General features: G+C 44.7%; 1 protein-coding gene across 1 annotated transcript in view; it reads left to right on the top strand.

The window, feature by feature from the left end:
* LOC144150037 (uncharacterized) overlaps positions 1-10480 on the top strand; it is a 44548-nt gene extending 34068 nt beyond the window's left edge. The window contains exons 7-8 of the mRNA XM_077681834.1: positions 4034-4197; positions 5958-10480. Of these exons, the coding sequence (XP_077537960.1) occupies positions 4034-4197; positions 5958-6068 (275 nt within the window). The 3' untranslated portion in view covers positions 6069-10480. The remainder of the gene's footprint in view (positions 1-4033; positions 4198-5957) is intronic.
* Positions 10481-19444: the final 8964 nt, after the last annotated feature.

Below are 19444 nucleotides of genomic sequence, written 5' to 3'. Positions count from 1 at the left end.
AACCTTGAGCAGCCAAGTCAGGCGTACCCCAGCAGCGGACCGCTATGGCAGCGTTGCGTTTTCAGGCAGGGGCCGACAACAAAGGGTTAAAGATGGAGTCCATTGGAAACAACGTGGTGCCAACGGCTTTGCCGTGGGGTACTTGAGTGTGAAGTATGGTGTGTGCATCTACAATCGGTATTTGTAAAGTGAACCTTTGGTCTCATTGCAATGTTATAAAATGTCCAGTTTTAGCTGCGCTGGACAATGAGTTTGCGAGCCTGAGGAATTAAACAGTTGGCGAGCCAGAGGTTATGGCGCACGCTGCATCTGAGAGTCATCCTGCTCGATTTTTGCTTTCACAACTTTTGCTGTGGACCTTGGATCTACACTTGTTCATGCAATGCAGTCAGGTATTGCAAAAACTCAGCATTCAAGTGGTAAGGAAAACATGTTACGATTGCAGTGTTTTTCAACTGGAAATTTCTTATGTCGTTTTACGTTGTCTATGCATACAGCCTCAACATAATTTAACAAGTTGGCCAGAAGGTAGTCCAATTCGTACCTTGTGGTACTCTGTTGAGAACACTTTCTGTAAAGGTTATTTTGTTGTGTACTCCAAACTGTTTCAGAAGAGTGCTTCTCCCCCATAGTTGTTACACGTTTGTTTTTTAGGGTCCTAAGACGACTTATTCAATGCCGTAAATTTCTCCAAATCAGTTACTGTGCTCCAAAATCAAAATTGTTCTGCTCCAAAAATGGCTCCCAAATCTGTTTGGGGTGTCTCACCCCTGTGACAACGTAGGCGTGGTTGTGAAAGAAAGTGCGCACGACGCGTGAAATGCCTGTGCTGCGGCACAGTTGCCTGCACACATGGATATCAGCTCAAGTGCTGTGGCACCTCGGCAGATTCCTTCCGTACAAAAGCTTAATAATGCTTCCGAAGAAATTCACTTGCACTCCGATGGAGGTAAAACGTAGCAGCGTAGCAGCGAGTGCATTGTTAGCTGGGAGACAAGCGGCATCAATTCGCAAGTGACTGAGTGGGAATTGGCCACATTATCGGCCACAGAGCTGATCAATCTATGGCCGATGCCAAAACATGGCAGCTGGCAGTCAGCTGATCTGCGCCAACGACTTCGCGACTTCACTCATGTCTTGTGACAGCTGTGCTGTAAGATGCTCGCTGCGAGATGCGAGCTCGCTGGGACACGATACTGCTGCTGCCCACACAGACGCTGCCGCGCAACTGCGCTACTAAAGCACTTCACTTTGCAGCCCTTTAGCTACGACCAACTTGTACTCCCTCGTAAGGAAGTTTGGGTTGAACTGCAGCACAAGGGTGTTGTTGCGGGGCGTGCTTCCACAGCACGCGCCCGGCTAATCACGAACACACACCACGCCGGTAACGAGCAACTGACCCCAAGGCTTTATTTACCTTTGAATATATACAATACACATGGGCAACCGTGGAAGTGGTGCCCTCTCTCGATCGGTAGCACACACATCAGTGGTTGCCGTGGTGCCATCTGTCTATATGAGCACGCACTACAGGTGTCACACCGATAAACGGAACATCTACTCTCGTCGCATAACCAGTATTAAGGCGGCACGCTTATGAGTGGCTGCCGTCTGTGCTGTGAACAGCCGTTTGTATGACATCGCCTTGGCTATGGGGACACGCAGGCACAGGCATGGCGGTGCACACACGTTTGCCCGCATGCGTGCCTCACCAGTGAATACAACGTATACTTTACGCCTAATTGGAAACATCGAAATGGGTCGTCTGCATTCGTACTGTGATTTTGTTTCATTTCATTTCATTTATTACTCACAGGGGTGCCAGGCGTAGCAGAGAGGAGTGGCATTTTGACAGGAATAAAAAAAAGTAATAAGTCAAACCTTGCAATATCAAAACTGCCAGGAAAAAAAGCTGAGAAATATTCGCTTTTTTGAAAATCTTGTTGCTGGAAGAATGAAGCATAAAAGACACGAAAATTGGCCGCAAACTGGAAATTTATTTCCGAAAGTTGGTTATATTACATTGCGAGCCTTACCTTGCAGCAACTTTGCTGTTCAGCGCTCACACTACAAGAACAGGTTCATTGTTGTTATCGCATCTGCCTAAGAATGACTGAATGGTGTTGAACGCTTCCAAAACATCCCGCATGTTATCTCTGCACACTTTCTTCTTGATCTTTGGCACCGAGCATGCCTGAGCATGCAAGCAAAGACCAGCTTCTTCTGTTGACAAACGTTGCCAAACAGTGGCACCTTGTTGCTTCAACGCTGTTCACAAAACCAAGTGAGCACCGCTGCATTGACGTACGGAAGGGCCACAGCCACCACTGCTTTTTTTTGCGTCATTAAAGGAACCCAGAAAAGCTTTGTGAAGGTGGCAATCAAATGCATTCAGGTGGTAGAACACATAACGGGGGATTTTTGAGCCAAGTGTGAGCCCCATACGTTGTACGGATAATTTGTAAACAATTTTCGAAGATAGACTTTCTCAGTCGATGAACGCGACGCCGCAGCGAGCCGATTGCTGCTGACGCAACGGCGATCGTGGCTGACGCAACGGCGAAGGCGCCCCCTGATTCGCCCAATTGCCGGCGAGGTCGGCCGCTGGCAACGTCACTGCTATTGGCTCCCGGCTGCTCTTCCTCCTTTCTGCGCGATCCCAAGGCAAAGGCGGGCCCGCAGCGATTGACGCGTGCCTAGGCGCAGGAATGTAGCTAGCGCAGAATGAAGTCGAGCATCGCGATGTCACATGGCTATTCCCAGTGTTTCCAGCTGCTTTGAAGGAAGCAGAGGTGGAGGAGGAATCGATCAGCAAGGGGGGAGCAGTGCATTGAATTGCTCTGGCGCAGCTAATACTGAATGTAGATCAATAATTCCAATGGCATTGCATCGCTATATTGGTACTACGCCACAATACAGGCCTTTTGTAACTTTTACAAAAGGCTTTTCTGGGTCCCTTTAAGAGTGGTGGGGTTGCTTTTCAAGATGGCTGAGAGTGACCCACACATGGTTCCAAACTCGTCGGCACTATCCTCCCTCTATCCAGTTGGGCCACTGACCTGGGCGCAATGATGGCTGCCTTATATTTCAGCGATAAAAACTTCCTCTTTTAGGCTCGCGGATGCATCTTATTGAGAGCAAACCGGCCGATTGCCACATGCACAATGAACACACGTGCCCTGTTTAGCAGTAGCCGGCTAGCCAAGCCCAAGCCATGCCATGAGTCACCATCTTGACCAAAATTGTGCTGGCCCCTGGTGGTGTCGCAGTGAGGCTGCCTCCACAGCCGCCTGCTGCACGGTCTTCTTGTAAACAAACATAGCACCAGCCATACAAGTGTGTGGCAGTGTAATTTCAGTCGACATAAAAATGCATTTGAGATCTTCGTGGATGTTGTTAGCCGCAAATGGGGGGATCAAATACTAACCAGACTTGCAGCGAGTTTCATTAATGTGGGATCACCGTCCAAAAACATTTTGTTTTGTAAGGATGTTCACCGGGGATCCCAAAATATTAATTGCCGCAGGCATTTCGTAGCCATGTGATATTGTTATCATGGAGTTTGACTGCAACAGCATACAGTTGTTTAAAAATCCTTATGGGAAGAAGTCACTCTCTGCGCATTTCAAATTAAGTGGATCAATGATGCTGGCAATGGATGCAAGAATATTGTCCCATTTGGAGCTGGTTTTGGGCAAAAAAGAATAAAAAACCAGATTCATCTTGCAGTTGAGTACTCAAACTTCGAACTGATGACCTTTACAGGAACAAGAGACACAGCTTCCTAGGCAAGCTCTTCCACTCACGCGTGGTCCTTGAAAAAAAAAAAGCATCTTTATATATGCTGATTCTAGCAGTGTATTGGTGAAGGTATAAGGAATCTTCAGTAATGGGACACAGTAATGGGTAATGAGGTTTGGTAATGTATGGGGACTAACAGCGGATTCAGTTCAAGCAGAGTTGCTGTTGCTCCACAAGAATACCACATGTGTGAAATGATCGACTCTTCTTGTTTTGTTCCCTTTTTTTGCAGCCACGCAGCCCCAGCTGTCCTCCTCTTCTTCAAACGCGGCCTCCCGTTCGGTGGCTACCAGCTTGCCCCAGCCTAGGCCACCCTCAATTCGCGTTGTCGTGCCGCAGCCACCACAGGGGGACCTCTCGCCGCCCCCGCCTTACCAGACGGCACCACAGGACGAAGTGAGCGCTTCGCACTGCTCCCCCTTTTTTTCTTTCCTCTTCCTTAAAAAGTGCTAAAAGTGTTACAGGTGTGCGAACATTCGAAATTTCTAATACGAATTAAATGGCCTAATACGAAATCAATAAATATTCACTCGAAGGCTATTTGATTCGAGAAATGCATATTCGAAAATTTCAGAATTATTGGCCGCATGTAAAGAATCTCAAAAGGACGAGCAAGTAATGTTTTACGTGCATGACACACATTCTGGGAAGCGTACGCATAATTTCCTCAGAACGTGTTTCTCTTTTTTCTTTTCCCCTGAGAAAACACACCCCAAAAATCGCATGCGCGTTGAAGCCAAGCCGCAGCCGAAGCAGCGCCAGTGCATGCTTATTATTATCAACATAATGGTGCGGCCATGATCACAGCTTTGTGCGAGCAAAGTGTTGAAGAAACGCTGAAGTGGCGAAAAATGCCACCGATGTTTGTCTTTGTATGCCGAACGTAAGCACTGCGCACCCACGTGTGCACACACGCACCAGCTAAAAAAGATGGCAAACAAAAGATCTTTTTGCTGTGGGCGTGTTATCTGCAAGGCGCAGAAGTCGTGCGCAGCTGGTGTCGAGGCTCCCCTGGGCCTTGCCATTACCGTACGGCAGTGTCACAGTTAGACACTACGAGGTGCCAGCTTTCAGATTTAGCAGATGCAAAATTAAAATTATTTCCACCAATATATAGAGAAATTCCTTGTGGTTGGCACACCGTATAAGGTGCTGGCTTTCATATGAGCCAGAAGACTTGCACTCCACGAAAATCAGTTGTCTGTCCCCTTAATTTGGCTGTGGGGGGTTCACGGGAGCTTAGCAGCCTAACCGCGGCCACCTTCCAATGAATACACAGCTATAAAAATCAATTCTTCCTATGCAACATATCTAGGGAAGCTGCTGCACATTCATTAGTAAAGGTTCTCTGTTTGATGTCGTTCAGGCTGAAAGAAATCAACGACTGTTGATCTCCAAGTGCAGAATTAAACAGCTGACCTTTACATTACATAGATAGGGAACTAGTGGCTGGCAAAAAGACATTGCTAGGCCACTGCCCTGCGCTTTGTAAAAAACATTTTTACGTTTGGGCCATTTTCAGGTGGGATTCGTGGACAAAACTTGGTAAACTCGGGAGATAGGGCAGTGAGGGTTTCCAACTCTATAAAAATGTCCACAAAGGTTAAGATACAGCAGAAAAAAAAATCAGAGCCCTCCCATGCTGGGAATAGGGAAGCGTGGCGAAGCTGGCGGTGAGGTTACACTTGCTACATTGGTGCTTGGCTCTATTGGGAATTTGCTGTATTGAATTTTAAGGACAGTGGCGCCATGTTTACATCACAGACTAATGACACAGACGTTATTGGGGTGGAGCCAATGACATTTTATTGTAGAGCGGCTATTTCGAGCACAGCGTAGGCTCTAGTGTGCTGCACAGGTGACTGCTGAGGTGCATGCAGGGTTGTGCTATGGCACGGTAGAGATAGATGCATGGTGGGAAATAAGCGGTGGTGGTGGAGAGAAGAATAAGGTGTGGCTGTAGCCGCACTCCCTTCGTAAATGGCCACGCTTCACTCTGCAACACATAATGTGGGATAGCCAGCTTACACGCTAACGCCGATCCCCTTAAAGTTGGCCTTACCTGTAACCAAAGGGGCATTGCTGGGGAGACGTTCCCTCAGGGGCAAGGTAAGCTGTCTGACTCCTTGTTTGTTTTCTTCTTTTGCCCCAAACAGGACGCACCTCCAAGCTATGACGAAGCCATGCGCGTCGCCCCCCTCGCTGTCCCTGAGCACGTCATTCCACTGCTGTCGGACGAGTCGCCTGTTGCCAGAGGGAAGTCCTGAATGCCACCCAGTGGGAAAAGCCAACGGGGGTTATCAACTCACAAGGGGAAGAATTCCTGCCGTAAACGACGGGCTACTTATCGTAATTGCGAACTTTTATCGCTCCGTGTTCTGTCGGGTGTGTGAGGTGCGATATTTCGTTCCGAGGTAGGTACAAGCGTTGCACTTCTGGCACGATGCAAAACGTGAATTAAACGCGTTGATATGCTGCACCCAATTTCTAAATTGATTTGAAAGATACCAAACCACTTTTAGTCACAAAAAGGGTACGCGGAACTGAGCCAAGAGAACATTTTACAGTAAAAGGAATCACAGATCGTGGAAAAAACTTGCTAACCCAGGTCGTCCATTCCAAAACCCACGATTCTACCCCTAGACTACTGTGGCAAAACAGCAGAGCATTTTTAGCCATTGCGCAAAAGAAAAGGAGAGTTCAAGATGTCGCTGGGTGTGCACAGGAAGTACCGGGCTTGTACCGTCAAGGAAGCGGAATCTTGCTTGTGAGGTCTAGTCATTGTGTCCTTGTGAAGGTCAGCATTGTGTGTCTACGGTGAAGCTTCGCTTAAAGGACTGTCAGGGATATTTGGGGAAAACAAATTGGTGGGCAGCTGTTTTGCAGCTTCTTTGAAACTGTAGCACTCATGCATGTTTGTTTGTTGATGGGTTAGACGCCGATATGACCCCGGCAAATAAAAGATGTACTAACAGGATGCTTAAAAGAGGACAAAAAGGCACTTGTGTTGTGCAGCACTATGTACTTTGTAAAATGTGCAAGTAACGTGCGCCCCTCTCTACAGCGTGAGAAAAATGAAGAGGAACAACGTTATGCGATCTGTGTCTCACGCATGAAGTCAGGCCCACTTATGCAAAGGTCACCATTGCGTGGAATTTGCTCTTTATATCAGGAGTTTGTAGTAAAGGCAACTTAATCACTAGGTTTTGAAATTCAAGAACGTTCTTATTTTATAAATGAACTCGCTAAAGGATAAACTTTGACGCAAGCAAACACAGTTTGGTAGAAAACAAATTCAAGCCTTAATAATGCAGAATTTTTTGTAGGCTCAGTGTTTGTGATTTTTTGCAATCCCACATAAACAGGAAGTCAGTCCTTTATTTTTTTAGTGTTGCACTCATCAGTGTGCCTATATCTCTGGAGTGCATACAACGGATCTGGTTCAGGGCAGTTTCTGCAAACCACACAGAGCAAGTTGACCGAACCATACGCTTTATTTCTGCCATCAGTAAAAATGTGGGCAAATGCCTGGCAAGTGTTGAGCTGCAGTAATGGGGCCCAGAAAGTGTATCACTCTCCTTAACCTGTTGGGAATTTTCTGTTGTAATTGACTCGTTTTGAGTTGTGTGACGTCAGTTCAACTTGAAACCTTGGTTTGATTGAAGCTTCACTGTATACCTTTGGATGGGTGTTGACGCGGCATGGGCATAACTGAGCTGTGTGTGGATAGTGGTGTGCTGCTCTTTTGTTGGCCTCTCAGTGTGTTTTGAGGGGAGGTGGTGTCATAATGCCTGCGACCTGTGTTGCCTTAATCATTTGCACGCTCAGAGATTGATTGTGAATGTCTTGTGGCTCCTAAGCGCGTCTGTTGCTATCCCACCTGGGAAAATTTTGGGTGTTTGTGTGTGTGTGTGTGCGTGTGGTTGTGTGCGTGCGTGTTGAGATAACGGATGATGCTAATATATACTGTTCTGATGTGACTGAGGATGGTGTTTGTTATGTGGCTGAATCGTTGCATTCATGTTGCGTGTTGCGTGGTGTCATCATTTCCCTACATTCCAAGAGCTGTGTGCTTTCATTCTGTGGGATAAGCCCTGTGTAAACGTATAGTTTGTTTATCGAATGGTGTGAGTTAAAAATGTGTGTCATGGTCAGTATGGCTAGTAGTGTGTCAGAAGGTGGCACTTAACTACGTGTAGAATAGTTTCTTTTATTGCTTTATTTACACTTCACGTGCATTTTGCTCTATGGTTAGTCTGGACGTCCACTGTGCAGGATGTAGCTATCTGGATATAAGTTCTGATGTGAGTGTGTAATGGTATAGTTAAAAAAATTCTTATCATGCTTCTTTCTCGCTTTCAGAAACTTATAAGTGTGTCAAATATTTGAAACTCTTAATGTGAACCGAATGCTGCTGCTGTTTGATTCGCATTGGATTCACGAATTTTGTATTAAGGGACAGACAACTGATTTTTGTCAACTATGTTTTCTCTATCCCAAAATGAAAGAGCGTCATTTAAAACCCTATACCTGAAATAGTTTTGCTGATAGCACCCTTGAACTTTTTAAATCGGGAATTTTTAGAACTACCAGTTATACGTGGCCTGTCAAAAGCAATGCTGGCAACCTTGACTGTGAGCCGTGCAGCAACATACTTTTAACGGTACGTGAAAATAAAAGACGTATTTAAAACCTTATCTTCGGCTAAAACAACAACAATAATGTGGAGTTCTTCGTATTTTTTTTTTTGCACTTTTTGAATCACGCACTGAAACGGATAGAGTTGTTTGGACATGTACAGTAGTGTCACATCTTGACACTACATGGCGCCACCCTTCAAACTTGAGAAAAAAAGTGTAGTCTGCCTGCTTGTTTGGAAATTCTTTGCGGTCACCCCAATATAGAAAATGCTACCTTTCGTATGAGCTAAAGCACATGCACTCTACAAAAAATAGTTGTCTGTCCCTTTAATACTTTTCCTTGAATGTTTGATTATGAGTGAATATTCAAACGCGCTACAAATATTTGGGCTCGCATTTGGTACTGAACGGGTGGGGGCCTCAAAACTCAGCGTTCTGAGATAAATCATTCAAATGTTCCACATTAAGGGACGTGTACAATTGTAGATACACATTGTAGGTAGCTTTTTTTCTGTATGCATTTAATGTGACGCGAGAACAATATCCTCACTTTTTAATGGCCTTGCTTGTTATAGAAATTACATCTATGAAGTGAAAAAAATTCACCATATTCAATTTCATACTGCAGTTATCATTTCTTTCGTGTTTTTGTGTTCAATTTAATTGAAAAGTTTTTCTGTTTTAACAACCCCCCTCAGGGAACATGTTAGAAAATTGCAGGGGTCTCCTGTGACAAAAAATAGGTTGGCACTTTTATTCACTTCGAGCCTTGTAACTACTGATGAGGCTGCACTATTTGATTTTAAATCAAACTGAACTGCATTTTTATTCTTGTGCCGCTAAAGGTGTGAAAGTAAAACGACAACTTCATTCGCGTAACAGGTCGCTTCTGTGAGCTGGGTATTGAGAATTCCGCACTGGCATTGGCTGTTTAAATATTATTCAAATCATTAAGGGACAAGGGATGGGGGGCATGCATTCATCGAAGCATCATCTTACATGTGGGTAAATGTCTGTTTTAGTTCCCTGTTTATTTCCTTTTAATGTTGAGACACCTTCACAGTTGCCATTCTTGAGTTGAGGGTACCCTTACAGACAGTTTTATACATCCCCAAGCTTTCCATTCCACAGGTAGGACTAGGCAAACGTGTGTGTGATGTAGTAGACTTCTTGCGTACTCAGCTCGTGACTATGTCTAGTCCGTGGTACTGTACCAGGTTTTCCACCATACCTATAGCAAACCTGTTTCGTCATTGTGGTCATACAGGTAGCCGTTAAGTGTCGCTCACCTAATAATCTTCTTCCTTACTGTTTTTTTTAAACAGACCTAGAATAGCAGAAAATGTAAACTCTTAAGCAGAAACAAATATCTAATTCCTTTTAAGTTCCCATATACCCTGTTCATTTTGTAGCCAATTCTCTACTGTAGAGAGTACACCTAACTGATTCATACTCTTCTGGAAGTCTGGTTCCACGATGTAAATTTAGTCTAGAGAACTTTTTAAACTGCACTTAGCAAGGTAGTGCTAAGCTAAGCACTAAGCTATGCTTAATGCTAAACCTAAAGCTAAACCTGCTAAGCCACGCTTAGCAGCTCAGCAGGGTAGTGCCACCTGCACTATTGCTAGCACTGAACGAAATCTCATATGTAAGCACCATGGCAAAGCTCACTTGCGCGGTACGAGATGGTAGGTGCGGACGAGAGTATATATATCTTTCGAGAATGCAAGACGTGCTTTACGTTGCGGCCTTGCGTTAGCTGCTCCAATTTATCACTGCCAGTAAAAAAGTGAGACTTCGAGGACTTTCCTCTCGGTACTCTCGCATTGAAGGTTCAGTCATTCCTTTGAGAGCAGTTCTGAGGGCGGAGTCTGGCCCAGAGAAATGTTATTTCTTAGGCGTTCTGCTCTTATCATTCCAGCGAGTCAGAAGCTCTCCACATAAGCATTTGCGTAGCCGCCCTCTTGGAGCAAAAGGTTTGTGCGATTGGCCTTGGCCCAGGGGGGGAGGGGGTGGGGAGCTAATTGTGGTTGGACAGTCAGACTTTCGTGTTACAGAGGCATTTATTTTTTTTAGTACTGCTGGATAAAAATTATGGGCTAAGTGACGCTCGGATCTAAAGGCCAGTGGTGTGTTTGAACAGGAAACGAATCCTAGTAATATGAGCTTGTTTCGGTGGTCAACCGTTTGTTGCCTCTGTTGGTGTATCAGTCCTCAACCACATTGCTGTTCAGGTCAGCCTAATAGTAAAGTTGTACAAAATCGGGAGAGGGTGGCATCCCAAGCTGAGATTCTTCACTCCCTGTGTTGGAAGGCATAGTCCGCGTTAAAGGAGTACTGACACGAAATCGTCGTGTTAGGTTTTTAGGATTTTTGCCGATGTGGGTGCCTACGAGCCCACTAATCACAGAATGGCACATTAGATGGTCGATAGCAGTGTAAGTAATTATTATTTACCGCCTCATTTACTTGTGTCAGTTGCGGTTTCGACTAAATGAACACCGAGGCGGCCAGCATAACAGGAGGGCGCTCGTGACGTCACCATTCTCGTCCCACTACTGCCGGTGGGGACGCGCGCTCGCACTCCTTCGCACGACCAGACCAGCTGTGATCTCCAGTATCTCCACGCGCTGGGCAGCATGACATCAGTCCGAAAACTGTGACATGTACACACGGTGGAACAGCGTGCACCAACCGCAACCAGCGCATTGGCCACGCCACGAGAATCCTCACGTCGGCACTTTGGGGTAGGAGGGGTAGGTGGCATCATGCTGATGCTGTTTGCGAAAGGTTATCCATTGTAATCTTTCTCGTGCACGCAAAGATTAAAATGGATGTGAAATATGTTTTACTTAACGGTCACTGTTAAAACTTGCTGGGAGATATCTCCATATACAAAAAAAAGCCTTTTACATAGTTATCCCAGCTTTGAAATTTCGTGTCAATACTCACTTAAGGCGCGTGGGTTTTTTTTGGGGGGGGGGAGAGAAATGCTGTCAGTGTGACCGATGGTGGGAAATGTCGACATTCCATTACGGCTATTTTGCTTTTCTTCTGCTGACCTGAGAAGTCGCAAGACTTGTCCTTGTGTCTTCAAAGTTAGTGACATCAAAGTTGTAATGTCTGCGATGGAGGCTCGTGAAGGTGCAAGAATCTCTCTTCTTCTTGTGGAAGGAGGATAACCACAGTTTTTCCCATTTACTCCCTTATGGGAGTCAAACTGTGGCCGGCTACCAAAGTTCTACCCTTTTCCATTTACTCCCTTAAGGGAGTCACTGTGGTTGGCCATCAAAGTTTTATCCCCGTTTCTATTTACTTCCTCATGGGAGTTTTACTGTGGCTGGCATATCCTATTTCGACAGCTAAGTTGTGAAAGACGTTAAAACATAGAGTAGGGTCATTTCACGACTCGCTGCATGGACGGTACGACGTACACTAATGAATATCCAGTTGCCTTTGCGCAAGGACCCGGCTGATGGTGCATTGTGGCACATAGAAACGAACCTTAAGAGGGGGAAACGACTAATTTCAGGCACGCATTGCCTGAAGTCCGAATTGAAGATGGTGGTTCAATGTAGGAAAGCATTCATAAAGCAATGGGCAGGCATTTTTACAGTGAAAACTTATTGACCACGTAGTTCCACTTCCAACTACTATCGTTCCTTTAAGGTTGTTAGCTAGCCTGGCTGAAGAATAATAGTTATACCTTCCAAATGTGCCACTTGTCGGTTGAATGTAGCTTGAAATTACATTCCGAAGAAGTAAAGTAGGCTTAACGAATCCTCTTTGGCTGTCTCAATGCTTCTTTCATTGTTTTAGCTTTCTTTCATTTTTTTTCTACACACTAAGCTGCCTACTAGCACTACTATGAGCCTACCAAGAAGCAGAGAGAAAAGGGACAGGTAAAGAGTGCAGAAAGAAGGAACATAGAAGAAGACTGTCTTTTGCCGTCCAGTGCTCACATACTCCTCTGCTGCCTTAAGTGAAAGAAAATGCTGCTGCCGACTCAGGCGTCTCCTTAGGCCTGCACGGGCACTTTGCTGAGCCCTCTGTTTCTGTTGCTTGAGGTCTTTGGAGGGCTGCACAGCTGGCAGGTAACAGAAAACGAAAAATACAACATGTTTTGGATAGAAAAGATAAAAACAAAAAAATTGCATCTTTTAAGTTTTAATTTAATAGTCACAATTGAAATTCAGTGCGAGGCCATACTTAGTTTTAGCAGCATGACGGCTTGCATAGCATTTACGGGAACATGCTTGTTCGGTCATCCTGATATTGCCAGCTATCAAGACCCAAACTGTTCTTGGGAGGAAGCAAACCACATTTGCCCATCGGCTTTTTTGTGTGGTAAAGTAATAGCATTCATTCATGCTCTAAGCTGTACAGGTATGCCTGTAGCGGGAAAATGTCGCAAAACGTTAAGCGTAGCTGTTAGTTTAGTTGATGGGGTATCAAATAGGCGCATGTTCTAAGAATATTCTTCTGTACTTGGTTTGCCGCATCTTGCTTTGATATCCACAAAAGACTGTATAGTGCCCACCGTATTCATCTTGGGCTTTCTTTTCATGGAAAAAAGCTGCGAAAGAAGGAGGAACAGTCGTCTTGCGTGCGGCAAGAAGGCTGAGCATATTGCCCGACAAGTCTCGTTGCCATAAAGAAACGAGCCCTTTCATCTTGAGCTTGGCAGTTTTTAAAATCTCAAAATGCTTGCGGTGTAGTTTGTAAAAGAGCAGTTTGATAATCAATGTCTAACGCCAATTGAATGTATAAATATATATAAATATATACGTGCACACACACCATATATGCCAACTAAGCGTTTTCTATACAGATCACAATTTTATACTCGAATTAAAGGTTACAGCTTTACAGTTTAAAATGGTTGTTTGTTGTAATGCATGCAAATTTCGGTATATTTATTCAGTTTCATGGTCTACACCCCATTGTCATATGTTTTGAAAATGATGTAGAAATGTGGTGGAGCGTTCAATGATTGTATGTGTTTTTATTGCGTCAGTGATGCAGAATGAATGCTGGAATATGTTGTGCGCAGTGTATTCTGATTTTGATCTCAATAAATGATGTTCTCGTCTGCAGTTACTGTGTGCAGTATCGCCTTCGGTGATTGGGATGTCTGCATTTTCATTCTGGTATCGTATGTGACTCAACTTTGTTTTGCTGGAAGCCAGTTTCTTCTTCTAGGGTCAACATTGCAAAGGGGCATGGTCCTCTTGTGCCAGGGCTGGGGATAATTTTTCACTCCTCATAAAGGAGGAAAATTAAAATGCTTAACAAAAGTTCAAGCATGCTTCAGTGCCTCTCAAACTGCTCAAGCCCTCAAGTTGCTACATGCAGACTGAGTATAATTCAGACGACATCTGCAAAATGTCGTGTGCGCAGCCATTTCTGCAGTTTACCACAGAACAGAAGTTCACTACCGCCGCCGAGCATAAAACCTGCGATTTCATGCTAAGTGCCTTAAGCCAGCGCTTATAGTGTCCACAGAGATCACCCCACACTTTTTTTTTTGCTGAAGAGCCCTTGGGACGTCAAGAGGAAGTCAGTGAACGTGAGCGAATACTTGGCTTCGTGGCAGGCGATGTCTATGCTCTGTTTGTATAATTTTGCACCTCTTTGGCAGAGCAGTCGCCTGTAAGCCAATTGTTTTTGCACAATCCTGAGGCTGTGTGGAAGGTAGTGTGATATGGGAGGGAGTAGGGGATGCTGAATAGGGAACTACAACACCTGCCGGCAGATACGCCACCTAGCTTTTGGTCAGTGCGCATTCATCTACCGGAGAGTCTTACGTATGCGAACATGGTTCAGGAATATTGCAAGTCTGGTAATGCTGAGCAAACAAAAACTTTGTCACGGCTACAGCAAGGAAAAGTAACACCTGCCTGCAGATACGCCTCCTAGCTTTCGGTCAGTGCGCATTCATCTACCGGAGAGTGTTACGTGTGGGCCCAATAGGGATACTTGCCTGTGAAAAGGGCAAGAAGAGTAGAGGGAGTTTTTAAGAATTTCATACAAATAGGTAACATGGTTCAGGAACATCGCAAGTCTGGCAATGCTGAGCAAACAAAAACTTCGTCACGGTGGCTACAGCAAGGAAGAGTGTGCAATTGCTTCTTTGTTGGTGAAGGGGATTCACCAGACCACGTACACCTCGCAATGTCTGAACGTGCAATTGCGTGATAACCTTTGATGTGCAATAAGTGAGGGGGATCCAGACGTACTGACCTTTCAGCGGGAATGGAGTCGGGAACAACTAAAGACAATATGGCTGGCGCGGATAATATCGTGCGCACGGCAATGCTAAGTCCAGAAGAGTGAGGGGTGAAGGTATGATTGCCCATTCGGCCCCCTTATGTGGCACAGATAATCTGCGAGCACAATTTTCACCTCGATGATAATTGGTTTTCTTGCCGTGACAACGTAAATAAACAATCACACACAGAGGCAGCGCTGTGTTTTGCATTGGTTTATTAACATCGTCGTCAAAGCCTTTTATTTTACACATGGCCAACGCTCAAACAGCAACTGGAACATTTCATCCCAAAAGTGACGTCTCACTAACGACCGCATTATCCACAACACAGTGAGCCCTCGTGAAAAGGTTTTCGCGTGGTCTGTCTTATTTTCAGAGCGTGCGACCAAACCAATGCGCGCTGTGATATATATCAGCTAAATAAATTTGAAATAGAAAGCATGACATTAAATCAATCAATTTGAAGACAGTGCCAAACGAGCGTACAAGGTGGGCCGTACACATTGTGCGTGGCCGTGCTGTTAATTTTTAAAATATGAGCCGAGGACACCGTGTATTTGGGTACACGTGTTAGTGTTTGCGTTTCATTTTGGTAATGGCTTCACGCTGGAGTGAGTTGCCCATCCACCTTTGCTTTGGCATAAACAGAGAACGCAAAACACAGGTGAGAGTAAATGCTCCATTTATTTCGTTGCAAATATAAGGTGTATGAATAGGCATCGAAATTTCCCATTTTTACACCTTCCCGCGTGTATGTATTCCATAGTTTGCGGAGTATTTTAGTGGAGAGCAATAACTCCCTATAAGAAAGGGGTCGGTCCTCAAAACGAGTGTGCTTAAAGCGGGTCGCACGTTACATCTTTGGTGTAGTCTCGAGGGTTCTGCTTGAACAGCCGATTCTAGCAACAATTTCCGGGGCTCTTTTAAGGGAGTCAATTAGGTCTCCTGGAAAGGGATTCCATTTCAACTAAGGGAGTCAAATCGAAAGAGAGTCAAAATGGAGTCTCATAGACTGTTTCTATTATAACACTCCATACAAGTGAAGAACGAGGACGACAGAAACCGAGGTGTTGTCCGTGCAATCTTCAGTTAGAGATTTCCTGTGCCAGTATATGCATGTATTACGAGCGGACAGCCAATAACCGCATACAGACGTATACGCCCCAGAAGTTGTTACGTAATCTAGCTCGCTTTTTGTCAAAATGCGCCAAAAGGCGAACACATCGAAATAAAATATATAGCAGAGAAGGAATACTTTGCTTTGCTGAAGTAAGTTGTAGCTCGATCTATCCCTATTACTTAGGTTTTCTAAACTGAAACAGTAGTAGCAAAGACTAAGATTCACCGAAAAAGCTGATTTTCTGTAGCAATATTATTTCTAATGTGCAAGTTCAAAAGAATGTACCTGAAAAATATTACAGCTGCAATTTGAGTATTTACGTAGCTGTCGCACTTCCTCGAGATGGCTATTTTAGCTTGTTTCCAAACTTGCCTTGTCTTCTCAGAACAATGTTTTTCCCTTGAGGTCAACAATCGTACGTCCACAATACCTTGGAACGTGTTGGGCAGATTGGCGTAATTTTCACTGCATTCAGAAGCTTATGAATTAAACACTTCACGAAGACTACAAAAATATAACATCTGTTCAACTACTAGCGTAAATGTTATGTTAATTTGACAAAATTATTAGTGTTTCAGGAACTGATATCTGACATGGTTATAGCTTTTACAGTAATATTGCTAAACTTGCTACTGTGGTATAACAGTTGCACTCCTTGGTCTTTTTAGAGCACTAGAGGATGTAAGGTATTCCAATGTGCAGTGGGTATCACTATAAAAATTTGGCTCCGTATAATGGCATAACGTGTTACTTAACTTTGAACGTAAGCCACTAAGGCGAAAATTTCTAAACATTTGCGCTCAGTTCGGTAAAATACACTGAACATAAAAATTTCAAGCGCCTATTGGTTAAAAAATAACCAAAACGTCCTCGTGACCAGCCATTTTGTACACTGCCTCATTGATCACATCAAACGTTTTTAGGACCCCCTTCGAATTCGCTGTATTCGCGTCTCGACTTTTACGGGTGTCGGTTAAACGTGCCAAACGAACGTTTTTTTCTTTTCTTGGCGTGGCAGCCGAGATTATCTCGGATTTGAAGGCCTGATGGCGGAAGCTTGCATGCACATCCGTTACATCTTTCAACGCTCGTTAGGATTAGAGGAGACGACTTGAATGCCTCATACTTTTCTCTCGGCGACTCGTGTCTGGGAAATAATTAGGGGACCTCTGCGTAGTGTTAACTGACACTTAATTACGGTGATAGTAGCGGTATTGGCCGGGCAAATCGTGCCGTCGCCTATACAAAACATGGCACGATCGCGTGAGAGTCTGCAGTAAATACCTGCAGGGGGCCATGCGTCCTCGGAGAGCAGATATGAAGGGAGATTTTTTGGTCACTTCACCCGTCTTCACGGAGAACAGAGAGCGGCTAACTTCCTAAACAACAACGCTCGGCTTGTTATACTATGAAAAACGCGGTATCTGCGGCATGACGCTAACAACTCTACGTTTGCCGTCTACGCAAGCGATTCGCCTACCTTTTTCCCTTCGTATCTTCGCACGCTAGGCGCGTCTTTTAGGGCACTTCGTCAGAACCTCCGGGTCTCCTAGGTGAGGGCTTTTCATCTATGTACAAAAAATATATGCGCGCGTAGTTTGTTTTTTTCTTTCATTTCGTTTAGGCCTGCATGCAGCCTGGCTTAGCGCAGTCACTTTATTGTAAACATTTCGAACGCAAGCGATCTGCGTCGTGCCTGCGTCGTTCCCCTCAAAGTGGCAGTTGTGGTTTCGTCAGTGTAATTTTGCGGCTTTTTTACCTTTCGAAGGGCTCCCGACGCTGGTTCCCGATATGTGTTCACCGCAATGTGGTGTGCACATATCGGTAGGATTGTCACTCCGTAATGATAAATACTTCCTTTTTGTCTGAAAAGGTGTTCACTGAATACTATGCCAATAATGTAAGTGCGAACGTATACAGGTTAAGAAGATGACAATAATTACAGGTTACTGGCTGTACCAGGCAGCAACAGATGCCATCCCCAGCTTTCTTGCTCAAAATTTCAAACTCTCAGGAACCTAGGAAAACCACTTCAGAAAAGTGGTAATAGGCATAAAGCAAGAAGTCAACATGGAGATGAAAACTCGAAAAAGAACTTTCCCGGATTTTGAATATTCTTTGGGTATTTCGCTGTCAAATCTTACTCCCCATACATTTCTATGGGGTAGTTTCCATGGCTCTGTAGCTTAGTTGCGAAACGCGCTAGGCTTAAAACTGTGAAACTATTTTCCATTTCGCTAAATAACTACACAGTAATTACTGTTGAAAGGACTGCCATGAGCGGGAAAGCTGCACATGCATTAGATTCGCGAAGTTTTGCCGCTATAGTTCCACTTTCTTGTTTGTCAGTGTCCAAAGTCAGTTTCGCACAGGTCTTCAACGGGCTCCTGAGAGAATCGGAACCGTGTTAAACTAAATGTGTTCTGAATCGCGATGCATGTTCGGCTTTCGTCATACAGTCTTTGGCAAGCCGATTTCAACCTCGCCACGCTCACATGTGGGCCCAGACATGTGCGGGCTAAATGCATTAATCTTAATCAAAATCTTACTTGCCCTAATAAATGCGCGTATTCAGAAGAAAAAGCTAACTGCCAGGGAGGATCGTCAATTTTCCCATGTAGTCAGGTGCATTACTCGTAAAAACTTTGCCTATTGAACCCACACTCCTCCCATATCATGGTATAAACCTTGTAGAAGGCGCATTTTTTTCTGGACTAGTGTGGAAGTTCCGCGTTAAACGGTGACTGGTTAGCTGCTTCGTTCGGTGGATTTGTAGATAATATAAGATGCTTGAAACCTGACCGTTCGGTCGAGTTCGTGCAAATCGCAGTGCACGTGCAGGCGCGCACGTGCACGTGCACGTGCAGGCGCGTAACTTCACATTGGCGTCGCTGAAGCCACGGTGGGCGCCGCAGCGGAAATAAAATGAAAATATTAACGAGATAATGAACCAAGCATTAGTAAAGGCATCAGAAATTAGGCGCAAGGTACCGCCATCTCTACGCCACAGGCTTGCAGGTTGCGCCATTATTGTCTGGCTGTCCTGAATGCGGGCGTCCACAAATTTTTGCAACGAGGCGGAAAGATTGGTGTCATTAGGTGCACAATAAATGCAGATAAATAAAATCTCTGCAATTTCAAGGCAGTTTAGGCAATTGAAACATTCTATTTAGTTTCGGAATTGAAGCTATTTTTAGGCCAACATGGGAACCAGACAAGGGAGGGGGAACTATCCTGCGGACTCCCGTGGTCCTGTCAGTGTGGGGAGGAGCTTACTAGGTTTAGCGGATTGCGTTCCCAGATAATATCATCCAATTAGTGAAGTTATCTCGGCGAAGTTACTGTGTTTTATCCCCGCAGACGTGCATCAGAAGGAACGTGGGCTTTGCAAATCAGAAGTATGTTGCATCAAAACTCTGCAATTCTGCCAGGCCTTTTTTTTGTAAGGCCGGACGTTTAACTTGACGGTAGATCCCGTGGAGTTATGCTTTGTCAAGTTTTAGACAAGTCGCAAATACGAAATGTCATCGGGGCTCACACAAAATGACCCTTAATTACCTCTTAAACTGCAAATTTCTAGTCAGATTTGACCACTGGTTCAGTATACAAAAA

The sequence above is a fragment of the Haemaphysalis longicornis genome, unplaced genomic scaffold (assembly GCF_048455015.1).
Source record: "Haemaphysalis longicornis isolate Haplotype H1 unplaced genomic scaffold, Haemaphysalis longicornis Haplotype H1 scaffold_8, whole genome shotgun sequence".
Classification (NCBI taxonomy): Eukaryota; Metazoa; Arthropoda; class Arachnida; order Ixodida; family Ixodidae; genus Haemaphysalis; species Haemaphysalis longicornis.
The sequence above is the reverse complement of the archived record's forward strand: the minus strand, read 5'-3'. Positions and strand labels throughout refer to the sequence as shown.